Below are 21,355 nucleotides of genomic sequence, written 5' to 3'. Positions count from 1 at the left end.
AAAGCAAGCCTTACACAAAACAAGTCTCTGGAAGATGGCCTCATTAGACCATTAAATCAGCTTCTTCCTCACTTTTTTTCCTTTTATAACATATTTCACTATTTCATTTCTATTAACAAACTTACTTAGTTCTTATTGTTAAATAAATTAATAAAAACAAAAGTAATCCAAATATATATACTTTTTGCTTTCCATTGAAATAATATTTTCTGACAAAAATTGGCGTCAGTAGATCAGAATCACTGTTAAAATAGTAATTGCTCTAGAGTACACTAATACTTACTCTACTACAGTGTACAGTATAGTTTAGTTTTCTCTTGTACGAACAAGATGACATGCTAAAAACAACACTGAGCCCAGCTAATATAATTAGGATTATCTTTCACTGTACAGTGCCCAAAGGGTTTAACTCTTACAGTGCCAGGATTTCAATTCACTCATAACTGACTAAAGTATTTGCTCATGCAATCATAATGCCGTACTGTCCTTCCACGAGTCCCTCCAGAGTCAAAATCTTACTAATCAAAGCCCATTCCAGAACGAACAAAAATTTACACATTGCATCTTGCTCTCAAACTTATCAACTAACAACATGCTGACAAGTGAATCAGAAATTATTGTAAGAGAACAAACATATCAAAAGCTAACTGAATAAGCAAAACATATTTTACTGACTTCTGAAAAATGTATATAAAACAATATTTCTTATGCTGGCAAACTATATGGGGAATGGGATACAAAAGGCATGAAATGAAGAAAATGATCTGAGTTTTACAGCAAGATGAGAGATATTAATGTAGCACTGTTTTAGGTGTGTTTTTTTCCAAGAGAAAATTAAAAATCATCTGGGGAGGCCCTGCTCTTGGTCCAGCCACCATCACGGTCACGTTTGGTGCGGACAAGAGACAGGGCCTTCTCCATGGTAGCCCCTTGGCTATGGAACTCCCTCCCTAAAGAGGTTAGATCTGCCCCCTCCCTCCTGACTTTTCGCAAGACACTTAAAACTTGGCTGTAGGAGCAAGCGTTTGCAGAATAATTGGTTTTTATTGATGAAGATGAGATTTTATGGACCACATTTTTGGACTGATTTGGAGGACATTTTAAACCTAGTGAACTGTTTTAAGTAATTGTGTATTTATTGGTGTTTTTATATTGTTGAAAGCTGCCCTGAGTCCCTCTTTGAAGGTTGAGAATACGATGGGATACAAATGTTCTAAATAAATAAATAAATAAATAAATAATAACTTTGGGTTGTTGTAGGTTTTGTATCCCGCCTCCATCTCTCCGAAGGGACTCGGGGCGGCTTACATGGGGCCAAGCCTGATCAGAACAGTTAAAATGTAACACATAAAAATATGTAACAGTTTAAAACAAAGTAAAAGAACAACATTGTAACAATATAAAACAGGCATCAAAATCAACAACCAATAACAAAAATTTACTGATGTAGTGGAATTCCGAGGAAACCAGCAGCTACATAGAGTGTTGTATTATGAAACAAAGTTAGAGAATTAGATAAAGGTTGGTTACAATAAGAGCAGCACAGTGTTTATATAAAAGAATAAAAGATTTAAGAAGAATTAAGAAGGCAGAGTTTTATTCCCAGTTGGCTGGGGAGCAGAAAGATGGAACAGGTCATTCTTTCCTATTAGTTGTACACAGTTGTATACATCTCCTTTTAAACCCAAAACCCAAATGTAGAAAAGGGACAAAAAAGAATAAAAGAAAAAGATATGAAAGTATTACCTAGAAATTTTAACTTCTGCAGACCCTATTCTCCCAGAGAGTTCATGTACATTTCTCTGGAAAGGTTTCCTGTAACTATTTGCTGATAGTGCCCATCCAGAGGAAATGCTGAAGGCAAATTCAACAGACTGTTTCTTTTAGCTACTGCCTTCTCTAGCTGGCGTTTCCTGAGAAGGGAAGGGGATTGTGACCATCAAGGCCTTCCCATCCAGTTTTCCTAATCGCAGTATGAGTGTCAATGGTTAAATTGCCACAACAATGTCAGAACACACTGGGATGCTAACTCTACAAAACACTGCATGTCAGATATACAGATATTCTTGCTTTACTAAATGAAATAGCAGTGAAGGTGATTAACTGGGCTTGCAAGGGTATACTGATTGGCTAAAAGAATTTGTCCATGAACGTAATGTAAACATTGTTGAGCCGTCTACAAGTCTGACCTTTAAGGCCTGTGAGAGCTTTAAAGAAACAGTGACATCCTCCAAACAGTCACATTTTGAGCATTTTACATTTCCTATCTTTGGGGCTCGGAATCCCTATTTATGGTGATGGATGAGAATTTGAGTGCTTTACATCTCTATGCCTATGAATACACTCTCGCTATCAAGAAAGTTTCTCAACTTGCTCCTGATACACAAAAAATTCAAGAAAGTTGACATTTTCCTTTCTAATATTAGCATAATAATTTTTTAAGGAAAGGCTGACTATTAATTCTAAATCACAGAATAGACTATTAAACAGAAATTGGGAAATATATTATGAGTTTTTTAAACTGTTAACTAATTATGAATAAACATGACTTTTTTCTTTGCTAATTCAGTTGCTACCACTGATTACTTGTCTGAGAAAACTTGTCTGAGAAAGTTGAAAATTTGCCAGTCTTGTTCCGAGCATTTCTCTACATATACACAGAAGAATGCACTTCTGGGGAGAAGTTGTTTTATCAAGATCCAGTGGACTGTTTAAGAAATGAAAGTAAATTTCAATGCATTGTTTCGCAGCAAACCCAAGTTTGCCATTGAGTATTAATTCAGAAAGCAGAAGAACAATCCTTGACTCTCCCTGAACGATACACCAAATATATTGTGTCTAAAAATATGTGTAAACATTCTTATGGTGAAACAGCTCTGTGAATCTACACTATAGAATTAATGCATCTAGACACTACTTTAACTGCATGGCTCAGTATAATTTGGGGAGCTCAAGTTTCACAAGGTCTTTAGTTTTTTCTGCCAAAGTGCTGGTGCTTCACCAAACTACAAATCCCATGTTTCCGTAGCATTGAGTCATGGCATTAAGGTAGTATCAAATTACATTAATTATACAATATTCAGTGGTTACCAACCATTGGTCCTCCAGGTGTTTTGGACTTCAACTCCCAGAAATCCAGGCCAGTTTACCAGCTATTAGGAATTGTTGGAGCTGAAGTCCAAAACACCTGGAGGACTAAAGGTTGGGAACCACTGGTAGATGCACCATCTGGCCTTGATTCAGTGGGCTTTTTAGAGAAGAAAAAACATGTCAGAAATTCAGTACTCAAGCCTCATGTGTAGTTGGACTCCATTTGTGTGGATATCCCTACAATGATGTTCATGGTCTTGAAAAAACATGTAAAGGATCACAGTGTATGTATACATTGTGGAGAATGAAAATATATTTTCACTGTTATAAGAAATATTCACCTGGTTTAATTAGCACATTGTTTACAATTACCACAAATATATAAAGAAATCTATCACATAGCATAACCCCATCTATTCCAACAGGCAAAAACCACCCTATAAACAATTTCAATAGGATCACCTGGTATTTTAAATCTTTTCAACAAAATGATTAAAGGCAGACACTCTCCCCACTTTTCCTCATACAAAGGACAATCACACCTGACCGCCACACATCTGAAATGTCATTCTTTACAGACCAGTACAACAGGCTTCCACATTGTATTGTTCTAACTATAATATACAATACTATAAGAAACCACTGTGAAAACAATTTTGTGACATTGTATAAATGGAAAACATTTTACATTCCATTTAAAATGTTTTAAAGGGGTGCAGGGACTGAGGTTTTTTAAAAAATTGCAACACCTAACTTAGGTGATCTTTTGGCACATTATCCCTTTCTGCTGTGTTAGTGGCATTGAAACCAATGACATGAACAGTTTTGGGCTGTACCCATTTGCCCATGAAAAAGACCCCTTGAATCACAATGAGACATATGTAGGATTACATTGTGAATTGTACAGGAAAAAAAAAATCACGTACTAAGGAAGCCACTTCCAACTTGATGCCCTCCAAATATTCTGGATTTCAACTCAAATCATGCCTACCCAGTCAGCATGGTCAATGGCAATGAGTGCTGGTAACTGTAATCCAGAACCTTTAGGATGGTACCAGGGGAACTATATTATGAAGTAAAACATCACTGATAGTAGTGGGAATTACAATATAAACTTACATTGTAACTCAGAAGGAAGCAACACTGATTTTGATGAGAAATATTTCTGAGTAAGTATATATACAGTACACTTCTGCTGTGCTGAAGCCATGGTGAGTAAACAGGCACAATACTTTTGCAATCCTGAAAACATTAACTGGGGGAAGGGGAATCTTCCTGATTTAAATCAGACCATGTGCAAGTAGAAATGTGCAAACAAAAGTGTCTTTTAATTTTAACAGGGCTACTTGTGAAACATGCTATGGATCACAGCCCTGGCAATGGCTGCATGGATGTGAGTATTTGTGTGTCCATGGTGTGAGTTGAGATGTCCTTTTTTCTATGGTGAGTTAAAAGCATTTCAACTGGCTATTGAAGCCCCCTTTTTAATCTGCCAATACAAATTAAATTTTCAGTTTAGAACCAGTATGAATTGCTGCATCACAGCTGGAGCATACGTCTGTCATGATATTTACTTATAACACACAAAAACAAACTGTAGATAACGAAATTTGTAAAGGAATTGGCAGAACTAATCAATTGTTATTGCAAAGCTTGTTTGAAGATTAGTTATTTAACTCTGAAATAATAATAAAAATACAGCTAAGTAGGTTGAGAAAAGGAAATCAGTGTCTCCCTAAGTTACAGCTGATTACCCCACAAGCCTGCCACTCTGTGTTTATGCTAAGGCAGATGTACTGATATAATAAAAGACACTGGAGTTATTTTAGTCATGCCTACTTTGCACAGGGGGAAAAAAGCTTGACCTTTTACCTTGCTCGCTGCTGTTGTCTCCACTCTGAGAAGCATGGCCCCCACTGGAAGGCCCTGGTGTGCCTGCTGAGTGCGTTGAGGTGGCATCGTCGTGGTCTCTCCAAGAGGAAGGATTCTGGTGTCACAGTATTGGTTTATTTTGTCATCACAGTTATCATTCCCATAGCAAATCCAGGAATTTGGGAAGCAAAAGGATGGGAGGGGAGGTAAAAAAAAAAGTAGATACATTAGCATTTGAAAAATTTCCTCGAATGCAAATCCTATTTAGAGATGGAGCACACTAAAACTACAATCCTGTAATATTTACCAATAGGTAAGCCCCACTGGACTTTCCTTGTAATAGGTATAAGATTAAACATACAAATCAACTTTATATTCCAACAGCATTAATTCAAGCATAATTTGCTCCCAAATTAAGGGTGCTCCACATAACAATTTAAAAATCCCACCTGCCCATAAAAGAAATCCCAAAGTTTGGGATTTTTTAAACACTCAGAAGCAATATGCTTTCAATTATTTTTTAAAAAAATAATACTTTTGATAAACTTGTGGTGTTATTTTAACTCTCTACACTACAATCTGAGTGATGCAGTGCAATCCTATCCATATCGATTCAGAAATAAGCTCTACTAAGTTCACTGGGACTTATGTCAAAGTAAATGATTACAGAATTGCAGGTCTAACAATTAAATAAAAATGTTATGAGTAAGATCAGATTAATAGCTGAGCTCTTGTGTTCTCTGTTTTTTTATGTTTTCTATTAGCTCATCTTCCCCAACAACTCTTTGCCTATTATAATCCTGAGATAAATTAATTGATAATTATGCCTACAAAATATCTCTGCCATATGGTTACAAAAAACAATGTAAACAAATGCATGCCTGATTAAGAGGATGGGAAATGCATTTTTTAAAAGGTGACACATTTAAAAGTTTTCTAGATGTCCAAGACCATCCACAGTAACCACAAGCTAATTAACCTGTCTGCTCAAGTGACAGCATTATTTTATTGAAATATAATTAAAGAGAGCACAAGGGGTAATAATCATAGAATTGTTAGCAAAAATTTACTAAGTTCAGCCTCATAACTCCTGCTGCTTTTCAATTTCGTGACTATTCTTTTTCTCTGGAAAGAAAAACTACTGTTTTAGAAGAGTAAGTGAAGAGAACTGAAAGTTACAACTGAGTGCTACTTCGTGAAGTATATTCTCCTCTTAGTCCTCCTCCCCTTTCCTGATCATTCCCAATACCCTGCTGCTGCTTAAAGGAAAACAGGAATTCTACTGTACAGGAAAAGCTTTATCAGCACCACATGAAGGCAGGCAAGAGATGGAATTTCCTCTGGCAGAAAAGGAGAGTAAGAACACATGCAATAGATCAGACTTAGGGCTGGACCTGCATTACTTGTCACCTATATATGACTATTTAAATTAAACATTCCCTAACAAGAAATTGTTTTTTGCTAAATAATCTGTAACAACAAAACAGAATAGCTTCCAAATTGTTTTCTTCATGTAAGTAGCATACATGATGTTTAACACACGTGTGTGTTATATGTTTCATATAGGTGGGGAATCATCGTCCCACAGAGAAAGATCCCTTGTTATACCAACCAGTAGCTATTAGTTGTAAGTACACTGAAAACATAAGTGTAGAGAGCAGTCAGAATCCAGCTGTATTATTATTCACACAAAATGTTTTAGTGCCACATGCGGAGAACCCAAAGACTACATCCTACAAATGCTCAGTTCCACCTGGAAATAGAGGTGGGCAATTCTCCTTCCCACATATATCAAGGACTTGTTTTCTTTCTTTTAATGACATCTGAATTGTCACAGCCTAAGGCAAGTATGACCTGTCGACAACAACACTATTTTATGTTATCATCTACAAACATCTAATGAATACTATTTGTCTTACAACTATATTAAGTTAAGCTGCATAGTAATGTTCTACTATCACACTTTCACATAAACTAAATGGATATTATCCTGAATCCAGAAGAAAAAAGAATGCTACCCATTGAATAATGTCAGAGCTACATAAAATAGCCCATGAACAATAATCATACAAACTTCTTACTTAGGTCAACAGAACAATCTATCAAATAAAATCATACCTAAAATGCAATGTTTAAAACATAAATTTCAGGTTAGTCAGCTGATAAATGTATGAAGCAATTTCAACATGATCCAGAACCACAACAAACAATAGCTATGAAGCACAATATTGATAAGATCAGTACTTCAAGTAAAAATACAGCCGTTATTTATATTTCTCCCAGTAAAAAAATAATAATACCATCATGCTGCAATGTCCAGTTGCTATAAACCCAAAAGGAAAAGTAGAATGCAACAAAAATACTATACAATCAAATAAGTATAGCAGATGAAATTTTAGGGAGTCTTGTATGGAAATAAAATGCCACGATCAAGCAAGTATCTGTGCAGTCTCGATTAAACGGATTGCGCCTATGAGCTCCTCTTTTTATCTCTGAGTTAGGAAACCACTCAAATAGCTTCAAGCTAAAGGCAAACAGCAGACAGGAGCACTTCAGCCCTCTGTAGCCTCTTAGCGTCAGCTGTTTGCCGGATGGTAATCAGATAAAGAGCTAGAAGAAACACATGAAAAGGGCAAGAAACAATAGCATGGCATGAGTTTAGCCCTCCACCATCATGCTGGAACCTACTTTTATACATCCCATAATTGCAACATGTTGGCCTGGGCTAAACTTTTCACAAGTGTTTAACAAGTTATGTTAATGTCAACCAAAATTTGTCATACAATTTTTCAAAAGCTAGGCAGGCTTTTTGTTTCTTAAACCATAAATGGCTTGGAGTGGATCACAACAGGTTTCCTAAGAATGAATATATTTAGGCAGTTTAGGAGTTCGAAAAGATAATGCATTGTAGTTTTTGTTTTTGTTTAATTTTTTTAAAAAGGACAAGGTAGTAGTATCTTTGTAGGTCCCTTCCACACAGCTGAAAATCCCACATTATCTGCTTTGAACTGGAATATATGGCAGTGTGGACTCAGATAACCCAGTTCAAATCAGATATCTGCCTGGATATTCTGGGTTATGTGGTTGTGTGGAAAAGCCCTTAGACTATCAAATAGTCAGAGATGTTCTCCCAAACACAATATAGATAAGGTAAGAAGGGGGAACCAAGCCTATCTTGGAAAGCTTTCTTTTCATATTCCAGTTATATGTAGACTGACCACCTGTTGCTATGAAATTGGGCCCAGGTATCTGAAAGACAGCATCCACTCTTTTGTTCTATCATGGTTTCAGATTGAGCAGCAGAAGTTTATCTACAAACCATGTTGATATCAAGAAACACAGAGAGATGTTCTCTATGGGTGTTTAAAATTGTGCAATGCTCAGTTACTATAGACAGTGGCCTAATTGGCATTCCTATTTTTGCATGTTGGGAAGTTATGTTTAAATTTTGAATTGACTGCAATGTCTTCTGGATGGTACATGACATTGCATACCCTGGTTGAACCCACTTTTTGAAATGACATTTCTTGTGCCTCTAAGCTTATTCTCAAAACTATTCAAGGCCATGTCTATTGTATTTTTCAGTCAACCTGTGCTACCTTTCAGGCATAGAGAGCCTGTGGCATTATCATCATATATGTGTGTAATATATCTCAAATCTTTTTTCTACCTTCATATGTGTGCTGCAGTGTCATGCCAAAAATCTGACATGTGACATATACTTCATTTTGGGTGGGCTAAATGAGCAGAGAGAGGGTGACAGCCAGAGAAATGAACAGGTTTCTATACTTGTGAGATGTCCTCCATGTAGACAACACATGTTGCATCATACAGAAGCCAATTTGAGTGTATACAGACCCTCTGAAAAGATTGATCTACATTAGATTCAACCCACAAATACTTATGTAAATAAGACTTTTTATTGACAATATGGGCTTGACAACTATTTTTGTAGATTTAAAATTTTAAAATAATAGCTCTAAAAATGTTATCCACCCTAGGCAATAAAAGTGGAGCAGGGTAGAAAATTCATTAGCTATGCACAAGCACAACAACATATTCCTTAACGTTGCATACACAATTGCTGTCTATGCATAAACAATAAAATATATGAAGATGTTGTATTTAATCACCAGCTAAACGTGCTCTACCGTGTAAGGCAAAATGCACATGTATCTATTCCCTGTAGTTTTAATAATTGGGAGTCAAATATGGCGCTCCTCTTGCTCTTACCTAATTGTGTTAAAGAGCAGTGTTACCAGGAGAAAAGCAGTGAATACTGAGTGGCACACAATAGAAGGAGATGGAAAATAGATACAAGAAGCTAAGTCTCCAGGGGCAGTATTTTCTATTTGCTGGGCTACAGACTCACAGCTGATAATGCAAGTTGTAATTAATATAAAAGCAGGAGACAATATGGGAAAGGCTTGTACTAGCAGGGCCACAAGAGATCACTCTGCAGCTATCCGCTGTTTCTCATTTATGCACACTGCCTTCCAGAGAAACACAATTTTGCTAGTGTTTTTTTCCCTTGAAAGTTAAAAAAATTGATTTAGCACTACCATTGAATTTTGCTAAACCTAGAGAAGGCAGGAAAAGGACAAAATTCTCAAGGTATGCTAAGCAAATCTGCTGTGTTGCCATTTTGCTGTTACAAATCTAGCAGAAGTTTGAAGTGTTTTAACTACTACAGGATTTGGAAGGTTTCTTAAAGGAACTATCTTCAAAGCAAACCTGTTCTAGTAACTATTTGTTACAATTTTACATAGGTATGTGATTTCTTATGTGCCTGGGTACTGGTCACTGATCTTGCTCAGTGCCAAGGACAAGAGTTTAACAAGCTTCAGACTTCTGTGTAAATGACAGCTTACACAGATACAGATGGATTAACTCCACATTCCTTATGCAACTCAAACTTCCACTGGGCCAAATCACTTTAATTATGCAAGGACCTCCTCTGGGACTGATTCTGATCTCATACTGCTTTTATAGTGCTTCAGCTCAATTTGCTGTGATGAAGTTACTTGCATTTCACAGTAGTATGAGCAAGATCAAAATAACAACATCTAAGTGCTTTAGTGATGCTGTTAAGTAAACTGAAAAATACAGAATCCATTGATTTTGATAGGTATTTCAAATCTGTACAAAATTCAAAAGCAGACTCTTCCCATACCCATTGAATGCATAAAGTATTCTGTTTCGTTAACAGAAAGAAAAGAACTTCCATCTCTGGATTCCTATTAAGAAGATGTATAATGCATCCTATGCACAGGATGCAATGCAGTTCTTATAAATCAGTTTCACATGTGTGAGCATGGAAAATTTGGTATGGAACAATGGCTATAGACCAAGTCCATCTCATCTCATTTCATTTCATTTCATCTGTGGCATAGCCATAAAGTAGATGAGATCTTAAGTCATCCACATGGTGTGTCATCCATATACTGTGGCAACCAGATAAACTACTCAGGTTATTGTAACCAGGATTTGGTCCTCTGCTCTAGCATTTTACAAGATGCAACATATTGTACCAGATGAGAGCATCATCTATTATACCTAGAATTCATGACTATAAAGTAGTACATGAAATTTCAAAGTTTTCTGAGCTGAACAGCAATATACAAAAAAACATTAGTAGGTCAATGTATATGTATGTGCCCACTAATTTGACTTTATAGATAACGTGTGCATTAAAAATAAGTTTGTAGTACTGGTTTGCCCTATTTCATCTGAAACACACAGCAATTGATAATTGTGTACATATCTAAGATTCTTTTATAGGATTCAATAAAAAATTGTCCATTGTGTACATAACAGTGGATGTCTTGATGAAGAATTATAATTTGGTTACTTTAATACCCCATTTCAATATTTTTAAAGAATGTTAAATTTCTCATTGCATAATGACTCCTGTAGTTTAATTTAAAATATTATATCCTTTGTATTTGATCAATCCAACAAAACTTGTCATCTAATGTGTAAACCACTTGTAGGTCTAAAATTGATGCCGTGTCTCTTTATCTCTATAAGGCAATTTCTCTTAAGAGCTAATGTTATGCCATTAAATTATTACTGCATGGTATTCTGAAAGGTATGTCCAGTAATAAAGACCCATGTCTACACCGTAAAAATGGTACAGAAGGCAAAACAACAACAAAACCAAGAACGGAATGCTAATACTTCATTTAATAACACCTTGCCCAATAAGGTAATTCAGATACCAAGAATGAAATCTTAACCACATTTAAGATAGTGACTGCCTTCCCAGTAGTTTATTTGAAAGTGTTGTGTCACATATAAGGAATGTCATGGACGTTAGCAACATTTTAAAAATCAAGCAATATTTCAGCCAAGATTATTAGTGACAAAGTCAGCTACAAAATTAGTTACTCATCACTGGAACTAACACCTAGTGTAACTTTAAAATTTGTAAAAATTTAAAACACAAACAATGGCATTTAGCAGCAGATCGGCACTAGTAGTATGAGAGTGGATCACTTTCCTTTTGGATATTTCATATAATATAGCCACAAAGAAAACACGCTGTCACACTCTGGAACCACCTACTCATAAGCAGCCCTATTGAAATTGATATTACAATCAAGTATTCCCCATTTCTTACCCATTCCTCCCTCCCTCCCCATGCACACAAAAAGTTGTAATGGTATGGTAAATGCCATTACAACTGTAGGGTATCCAGTTCACACAAGCTGCCTGCTGCACAAAACTGAGTTCATTCACATGGGTAACTCCAAGTGTGAATGGTACAAAATTCAAAATTCTACAAAATGGCCTTTGGTGTTTATCTTGCATTCTTGGCAAGTTTATATTATTTGTTGTTAATAAAATTTTGCAGAGATCTTTGTTTTTTACTTTTTAGTTAACAAAAGAACTCAGGACACACTTGAGCAACTGGAAGATGTATGTGGCCTAGTATAACTTACTTATTTTGTTACAGCCTTGCTCAAATGACACTCAAAATCTATACAACATTTTACTGTCCAGAAAAGAAAACGTCAGATATTGTATACAAACCAAGCAGTGGCATCTCTTGACACTTTTCAAAAGTTTCATTAAAGGGTTTAAAAACAACAACAACAGTGAAAACAACAACAACAACAACAACAACAACAACAACAACAAATGTTTACAGGTGACATAGGTAAGTCTGCTTCAAGTATGTCAGCAGTTTTGTGCATTACCAAGGAAGAAACCTAGCAAGTACAAACTCGACAGCGGCAGCCTGAATAGACTCTACTTCGCTTTATATGTTTTTAAATTTGTGTTTGTGGCATTCACACTCTGAATAATTAGTGTTATACTTTAAAGCCAAAATCTTTATTTTGCACCTTAAAATAAATTAACATGTGTGTTCTTAGAAAGTCACTTTCTCTGCCTCAATCATCCATATACAATATGGGTTTAATATAACCTATTTTATGGGTCTAGTGTAAAGATTGAGCTAATGATATGAAGGGACTTGAGTGCATCAGAGAAAAGCTACATAAGGGTATTGTCATCATATAGAAAAAATGTACTTTCATTTCCCAGATTTTGTATTTTATAGTCATATATACCCGCACAACTCGTGCAGAATGAGGCCCACCACATATGTATTCTTGACATGAATGTCCATTTTGACCTCCATGATGGAAGAACTACATTTGAAATGAGTTATAAACCAGGCAAAAGACGGCTGCATCTTTTCCCAAAATAATTTATGAAGAAATCGCAGCATATGCTTCAGTACTGTCAGTGGCTACATGCATACGGTTTCATGCCTGTTGAAATCAACAAGACTTCCAGAGAAAGGATTCTCTGTAAATCTTAGATGATGCACAATCAACAAATCTAAATTTTGATTTAATTTTTAAATAACCAGACAGAATATTAAATTTATTCTAGTCATAGTAAAAAAATAAGTAGAAGAGTGAATGCCAATTTAAAATTAAGATATATGAGACAGTGATGAATTGCTATTCTAAAGAAGCATAACTTAAACCATAGCTTCTGTACTTTTTAACTGGTCTGGTTTTGCCTCAGCATGGTTGTAATTACTTCTACCCATCTAAAGTTAATACCTTACTGCAATAAAAATATATGAGGATGTTAAAAATTCAGATGCTAATTACAGGCTGTTATATTTACTAAATATAGCCGAGTATATAAAAAAGTTGCAGCTTTCCACTCTCTAGCACTATTCTATCTAATGTGTAAAGTCCCTGACCAGCTTACTCTTACCGTATTACATAAGAGTGAGCAGTTCAATGAAATAAAATTCAACATATACATGTATTGTCACCAGCTGCAGTGGGGATATCTATCTTTCCTAGCAAAGTTTAGCCTTTGATTTGCAAAGGCTAAACCATTTTCCTCCCAAATTTAATTATATAATAATCATAGCAGAATTGTGATTGAAATATAAAGTATTTGAACTATAAAGTACCAGCTTCTGGCATATTTCTTCATGTACTATGCTTTGAGTCTGTTTTCAAACTATGTGAAATATAAAACTGAGAGCTAAGTTAGCACCTAATTCATTGTTGCAACCATTGCTTCCACTGCAATGGGCTCAGACCGTAAACATACACAAGAACATTCAACAGAGGTATAGAAATTTGGGGTGTCAAGTCTCTGTCAAAAACTGTCATCTCCTCAAGAGAGGCCCTGGCACAAAACAAATTAAATTACACTTCTTTTTAAAACTGTCATTAATCCATAGTGAATCAGTTGAAATATTCTCCATATCTCAAATGCAAAAGAGAGAAGGATCTATGGATTTGATCAGTGAGCCAAGAGATAAAACAGAAGAAACAACATGCTGCCTGTGTCCTTCTGAAGTGGTTCATCATCACCCCTGAACCAACTTTCACCAAATGAGATTTCGCCTGAGGCTGTATTTTAAATATGCATATCAAAGCAAATGGGGCGGGGGGGGGGGGGGAGAATAAACCTTGGGAATCAAACTAGAGAAGTTTTCATGTTTGGCCATTCTAATTGTCAGGTTGACATTCACAAATGAATCATTTCATTTTAGTCTTTGTATCTGTACATTAAAATTGCACAATGCATCATTAGTAGTGATGATGATTACTACAGTACTGTGAAAATAACAGACAAGCTAAAAGTAGCAATTCAGATAGATACACTATCTCCATCTGTATTTAGCAATTTTAAAGTTATATGCGGGATGAAGACGTTAAATCGCATGTCTAATAAGACAAAATTGCTTAAGTGCAATAACATGATCTATTTCTTCTCCCCCCAGTCAGTGCTCTTGTTACACAATTATCTCCTTTCAGAACAAATGGGGTGATAAAGCTTAGCAGGTGTAAAAAAATGCCTTTGAATTGTTGTTTTTAGAGTTTATCAAAGGCAAGGCAGGAATGGTTTCCCACAAAGATGGTTAAGAAATTGTAAAAGACCAGTTCTCTGAGCCTTATCCTATCGTCCTATCGGTGTGAGTGAATTTGAATATTATAATGGACCACTTCAAATTGGCTTGAGCAGTCACCATCTGTCAGAGCCCGAACAGGCTAGTTTATCTAATCTCTTCAGTATAAACATCAGCATGCTCCATTTCGACTCTCCTACAAGAAACAAACTCTTACAGCGAAACAGTTCTAAGAACACAAAAAGGCTTTTCCCTTTACATAGTGATATTTCAGGGCATACTGATATTTCAGGATGCATATTATTTCTAATGTCCCATAAAGTCATGTGCAATGCACACTGATTTAAAATGTTAAATCACATGTAAGAAATACTTCTGAAACTTTTGATATATTCTACAAACATTGCTATGTATGATATAATATAGTGGCTTAAAAACCTAATACCCTCAGGTGATATTTTTATAGGATTTATACTCGTGAAATTTGAAATATCATGAATATTTGGGGCAGCTGTGATGTCAAAAGAAGCAAACACTATCAGCTATATTAGAAAAGGAAACAAATGGCCTGTATACACTTTGAAAACTACCGGCAGCCCATGTGGTAGGTATTTCTGTGAAGAAATGTAACAAACAAATATTTAACTACCTGACATCTTTTTAAAAGCAAAGGGGAGATCAAATAAACACTCTGAGTCCACCTAATATCAACTTTACAGCCTTACTATTATATCTCACTTCCATAGCACAATAAGGATCACTATTAGATGCCTTCACAAAGCATCGGAATCCTTAAGCCTCACATGTTAAAAATCACACTCCTGCTATGATATTCTCTGTCTGCCATTTGTTTTAAGAGCTCATTGACAAAACCTATGTAAATCCTTTCCTCTATGACATTCTTCCAAAGAAGCTATAGTTGACATTCAAATGTAACCATTTGCCCTTTTTCTGTTCCATTTTTGTTTCTTCCCATATGGTAAACAACTTCTCCATTTAGATATTTATGTTAATTTTTCAGAAACTCTTCTCTGAATCATACAACTCCCAGCCACGCAATTCTACTTGTCCACATTCAACAAAGCAACTATTCAGCCGCTACTAAAGTGTTAAATGCAACCGCCTAACCTATAGTTAGTCATAATTCTTCCCAGCTTCCATAATATACTGTTAATAATTGGCTCATCGAGGTTATTGCAATTTATTATGAGGATGCTTCAGGCGCTTGGTAATCATTCTTACAATAAGTTGCAACTATGGAAAAACACAACAAACTATAACTTGCTTTCATGCAACACACAACTGTGAATAATTCTCAGCATTCACCTTCTCATCATAGAAAACAAGCTTTTAATTTAAGGTGATCACTTCTAGTTTCGTGAGAATGGTAAAGCAGAAAAGAATGCATTTCCCTATTGAAAAAAAAATGCCAACAAGTTCCTAAGTCAAAATCAGTAATTTTCCAAGCCATAAATCAACACACAGTCTTTGAATACAAAGCAAAAACTCCTTTTCTCAAACTGCCTAAGAAAAAACTTTAAAATTTCCTAGCCACAATCATTTCAAGTGTCGGAGCAGACAAACACAAGATAGGGGAACACTAGGGAAATACCGATTATGTCACAACAATGGAAGGATATACTGAATGACCAAAAGGACTTACATGATCGGCTAAATTTGTGGATGATCCTGAGAGTTCTTCGTGGTCTGATTTGGAGCTGCCATCTCTTTCATCAATAACTAGGTCTATTGGCATTTTGCCTTTCAAACAGCTAATGTACCGGTGGCAGAAATTATCACACAACTCGTGAACCTGGATAGAAGGTTAAATAAAGGGAAGCAAAAGGAGAATTTGTTGAGAAAGGAGAGGCAAAAAGATCAGGTTGCAACTTAAGAAGGTTTCCCCCCTCCCCGGTTGCAAAGAAATACTGTGATCTATTCCAAGAGTAACTCTAATTAAGGGGCATAATAGTGGAAGGTAAGGAAACAATAGAGAAATTGTTACAGCACATATTATTCCCCAGAGAGACTTGCATGAGCAACAAGTTTGAAAGGGAATGAAGGAAGGAGGGGGATACTGAGCATTAGCCTTCTCTATAGATAGAAGAAAATCCGATTTGTGGATAATATCAAAGGCACTGAAATCTGGACTATAGGCAGGTTATAGGCACAAAGCAGAGGGGAAAGATGGGAAGACAATAATGCACTCAGCTCTGTACTAGAGTGGGATTTTTTTAAAAAAAAATATTTTAACATTTTGCTTTTTTCAATTGGACTGATCTCTCCTTCATCTTAATGTTTTGCTCAGAGACAATGGTTATATCACACAAACAGTTCTTTAATTTTGAAATATTCAGGGTAAAATGAGAGGTTATGGAGATAAAAAAAGGGGGGGAAGGAGACAATATATGGGGAAAAGAAGACTCACTTGAAAAGATGACCTGATACAATAGAGTTCCAGAAAAGGGAGAAGTGCATGTTGTGCTTTTTTTAAATCATGTCAGAAGCGACTTGAGAACATACTTCAAGTCACTTCTGGTGTGAGAGAATTGGCCATCTACAGAGACATTGCCCAGGGGACACTAGGATGTGTTGTTACCATCCTGCTGAGAGGCTTCTCTCATTTCCCGGCAAGCTAGAGCTGACAGATGGGAGCTCACTCCATCTCGTGGATCTGAACCAGCAACCTTCAGGTCAGCAACCCAACCTCCAGGTCAGCAGTTAAGGCGGCACAAGGGTTTAACCCATTGCGCCATGTTGTGCTTTGTAGTCCTACTTGTGACAATGTCCAGCTCAGCTTCCCTTAAGGTTTATCAAAGCCAAAGTGGTGGGGGAGAAGGATGAAGAGAGCCTAGAGGGGGCTCCTTGCTCTTACCTTTTCTAATTCCAAAAGGTGAAACCTTAAGACTTGTATTGCTTGGATCATCTGAAAGAAAATTGGGAGCAAAGGAGTTGTCATTTGGGGGAGAGAAGGGGAAGAAAGCAGGCAGGGAGGGAGGGAGAGGCAGGTTGTCAGGGCAAGGCGCACCCTCATTAGCCAGGATTTTGAGCTCATTGGACACGCTTGGGCAATTCTGAGCCTCAACTTTAACCTAAAGCACTTCATTTCCCCCCAAAATAAATAATAATCTCTCTCTCTCTCTTCTTTCTCACAGTGGAAGCGGTAAGTGACTTGTAAAAGAATGTCCTTTCCCCCCAATGGCTTCTCTGAAGATCCGCAGAGCAACCCAACACCTCAGACACCCACTCACCACCCCTTGGCCTGCTTTAAAAAGGTGATTTCCTCTAGATGGTTTGCTTTCCCCTCTTCTCCAAGCAGATCCCTAGCCCTTTGAATATTGAAATCGGCCTTATTTGCAAAAGAATCGAGTTGGGCAGCTCCACAGCCTTTCTTTTCTAAAGCCGGCTAGCATTCCCTTGGCTTCCCTTTGACTCCCCGGGGTTTTCAACCCAGCTTTGCCATGCATTGGGGACCCTGGGGTTTGTTGTCCTCTTGGCATGGAAAGGACCTGCCTTTGAAGTCCCAAGATCAGGAGGATGCCTTGCCTTCCTTTCCTTCTTCCCGCTTTCTTTCTTTCTTTCTTTCTTTCTTTCTTTCTTTCCCCAGTGTCACTTTCCATAAGCCTCTGGCCTCCCTCCTCCCCGCCAAAGACAATTACACCTGATGGGAAAAGACCAGGTTGCCTCCACAGAAAGGGGTCAAAGCCAAAAAAAAGAAAAGAAAAGAAAAAGAAAACAAAGGAGGGGAAGGAGGAAGAGGAGCGAACCTTACCAAATTGTCCAACTCGGGGTTTGAAGAAAAAAGTGGCTTCTCCGCCCGAACCTACACGGAGAAAAAGAAGTAGGGGGCAAGGCAATGAATCAGTGCAAAGAAGGGGTCGTTTCCCAAACCCTCCAACCCAGCCCGGTCTCAAGACTAAGTGGGAAGGGGGCGTGAAAAAGGGCTGACCCCCCCCCCCCCCCGCTTTTATAGAAAGCTAAGAGAGGGCTTTGGGGCTTCCCAGAATTGAACTTGATCTCCTGGCAGTGGCACCCCTTTCCCCAGTTAGCTTGAAATCAGGGAATGTATTGTAGAAAGCTTTCATGGCCGGAATCATTGTGTTGCTGTCAGTTTTCCGGGCTGTTATGGCCACGTTTCTGAAGCATTCTCTCCTGACATTTCGCCTGTATCTATGGCAGGCATCCTCAGAGGATGTGTGCTCTGCTGGACACCGGGAAAGTGGGGCTTATGTCCCGGATGGGAGAAAGAACTCTTGTTTACTTGAGGCAGGTGTGAACAGGGGAATGTTTCTCTGGGCCCTTCTACACAGAATATCCAGAATATCAAGGCGGAAAATCCCACATTCTCCGAGTGTAGATTGAGGGCACTTCTAAACAACCCTATATCCAAGAAATCCCACATTATCTGAGTGTAGACTGAGGGTCCCTCCAAACAGCCCTATATCCCAGAATATGAGTGTGGTTTCATATAACCCAGTTCAAAGAAGATAATGTGGGATTTTCTGCCTTGATATTCTGTGATATAGGACTGTGTGGAAAGGCCCTCAGTCTACACTCAGATAATGTGGGATTTCTTTGATATAGGGCTGTTTGGAAGGGCCCTCAGTCTACACTCAGATAATGTGGGGTTTTCTGCCTTGATGTTCTGGGATACAGGACTGTGTGGAAGGGCCCTCCGTGTCCACTGCTGGGTGAATGAATGGCTGAGAGAGTGGCTTGGCTGCCCCAGTTTGGCCCCATGTTCACCACACGCCCCTTTCCAGGGAAGTCTGAGGAAGGGCTCTGGGGCTTCTTCCCAGGAGTGGACCCTCTCTTTCACCCTCAACTGAACCCCTCCTCCCTGTTCGCTAAGAGCACAGCTCCAGCCCTGTTGGGTGGGAAAGGGATGGTTCTGTGACCAGGTTGGAAGAGGTCGCTTCCCCCGCGCGGAGGGGTGTGTTTGGGGGTGAGGAGTCCTGAAGCGGGAGGGGAGGGGAGGGGAGGGCGGGAGAAAACGCGTTCGACCTGTTTGGCGAAGACGGCGATGTCCTCGTTGAAGGAGTCCGAGGAGCAGACGTCTCCGCCGGCCACGCCGGGCTCCCGGGGCGTGCAGGTCGCCAGCTCGCACTTCTCGAAGACCAGCGCCAGGAGAGGGAAGAGCGGGTGCCTGGCGGACAAAGACCAGGAGGAGGAAGAGAAGAAAGTGAAGAACGAGGAGAAAAGAACAAGAAGGAGAATGAGGAGAAAGATTAAGAGAAGAAGGGACAGGAGGTGGTGGAGGAGGAGAAGGGAAGGTGGAAGATAATACAATTAAGGAGAAGGAGAAGAAGGATGAGGAGGGGACAAGGAGAAAAATAAAGGGAAGGAGAAGAAGGGAAAAGAGGTGAAGGAGAAGAAGGAGAATAGAAATAAGGAGAAAAGAGGAGAGGGAAGAGAAGAAGAAGAAGAAGCCGACGACGAGGAGAAAGTGAAGAACGAGGAAAGATGAACAAGAAGGAGGGGGAAAATTAAGAGAAGGAGAAGAAGGGACAGGAGGTGGAGGAGAGGGGAAGGGGGAAGATAATACAATTAAGGAGGAGAAGAAGAAAGAAGGATGAGGATAAGAGGATAAGGAGAAAAATAAAGGGAGGGAGAAGAAGGGAAAAGAGGTAGATGAGAAGGGGAGAAGGAGAATAGAAATAAGGAGAAGACAGGAAAGGAGATGGAAGAGAAAAAGAAAAAGAAGGAGTGAAGAATGAGGAAAAAAGAACAACAAGAAGGAGGAAAATTACGAGAAGGAGAAGAAGGGACAGGAGGTAGAGGAAAGAGGAAGGAGGAAAATAATGTAATTAAGGAGAATAAGGGAAAAGTGGGGAGAAGAAGAAAATGAAGGATGAGGAAGAGAAAAATGGAGGGAAGGGGAAGAAGGAAAAAGAGGTGGAAGAGAAGGAGAATAGAAATAAGGAGAAGAGAGGGAAGAGAAGGAGAAGAAACAGAAGGAGGGGAGAAAGACGGTCAACAAGTATTATTTTTGCCTTTCCAAAATAAAACCAAGCCAAACATGCATTGCCCACGTTCAAGCAGCCTTCCACGCCTCAGCCTTTCCACAAAGAAGAAGCAAATACAGCACTAGGAAGCGAGGCCGAAAGCGGAAAGTGTGGGGCCCTTCATGCAAGGCAGGCGCGCCTTCCCAGAGCAGCCCGGTCCCCCCCCCCTTCCTTCCTTCCTTCCTTCCTTCCTTCCTTCCTTCCTTCCTTCCTTCCTTCCCTCCTTCCCGCAGAGGCCCAGGAAACCATGGAGAGCAAGCCAGGTCGCTAAGACATACCCAGCACAGGCTAAGAAGGGGGACTTTCTTCTCCTTGGGGAAACTACTGGACCTTTGGCTGGGAATGAGAAGCAGGCCAAACACATCTTGCTGAAGGTGGGGAAGGGGAGAGAGAGAAGGGGCTGCGAGGAGAGGAAAAGTTCCCCAAGGCCGAACAAGCGCACCCCGAGAAAACAGCAACTGCAACTGCCCAGTCACCAACTCACGAGAGGAAAAAAGTCTTTGAAACAACAATTTCCCTCTATTGTCCGAGCTGACACTGGGGGAAGAAGAGGGGGCCTTTGAAAAGCTCACGTCCTTTTCTCCGTTTTCCTGCTTCGGTTTTGTTCAGGGAGTTCTGACCCAAGGGCGACTAGATCCGCTTCAGAGAAACCTAATCCGCGCCCAAAGTGGCCTGACGAGGACTCTCCTTCACCCGCTGCCCTGCTCGGGTTTCTTCGGACTGGGGATGTCAACAACACCATCCCTCCCTATCCCTCTTCCTAGGTTATTTCGGGTTGCTTCCGAGGACTAACCCTTCGCATTTACAGATTAGCACCTAAAATCATCAAGCGGCCAGACCTATTGATTGGAGAGGAGCTGCTTTGTAAACTGGCCTTAGGAAACGGGGCTTACTCCCAAGTCCAGAACTGCAAATGAATGTCAAAGCCTGAAGCTTTGGGCAGCCTGGCTCGATCAAAACAGAGGGTGTTAGTCCGCCTTCCACACAGCTGAAT

General features: G+C 38.8%; 1 protein-coding gene across 8 annotated transcripts in view; it reads right to left on the bottom strand.

Moving 5' to 3' along the window:
* Positions 1–21,355, bottom strand: part of MEIS2 (Meis homeobox 2) — a 224,536-nt gene that overhangs the window by 198,537 nt on the left and 4,644 nt on the right. For all 8 annotated transcript variants that reach the window (XM_060759893.2, XM_060759933.2, XM_060759918.2 and 5 more), the window contains exons 3-7: positions 19,361–19,502; positions 18,129–18,179; positions 17,232–17,282; positions 16,020–16,169; positions 4,963–5,077 (exon numbers count right to left, since the gene is read on the bottom strand). In XM_060759893.2, the coding sequence (XP_060615876.2) occupies positions 4,963–5,077; positions 16,020–16,169; positions 17,232–17,282; positions 18,129–18,179; positions 19,361–19,502 (509 nt within the window). The remainder of the gene's footprint in view (positions 1–4,962; positions 5,078–16,019; positions 16,170–17,231; positions 17,283–18,128; positions 18,180–19,360; positions 19,503–21,355) is intronic.

This window comes from Anolis sagrei, chromosome 1 (genome assembly GCF_037176765.1).
Source record: "Anolis sagrei isolate rAnoSag1 chromosome 1, rAnoSag1.mat, whole genome shotgun sequence".
Taxonomy (NCBI): Eukaryota; Metazoa; Chordata; class Lepidosauria; order Squamata; family Dactyloidae; genus Anolis; species Anolis sagrei.
The sequence above is the reverse complement of the archived record's forward strand: the minus strand, read 5'-3'. Positions and strand labels throughout refer to the sequence as shown.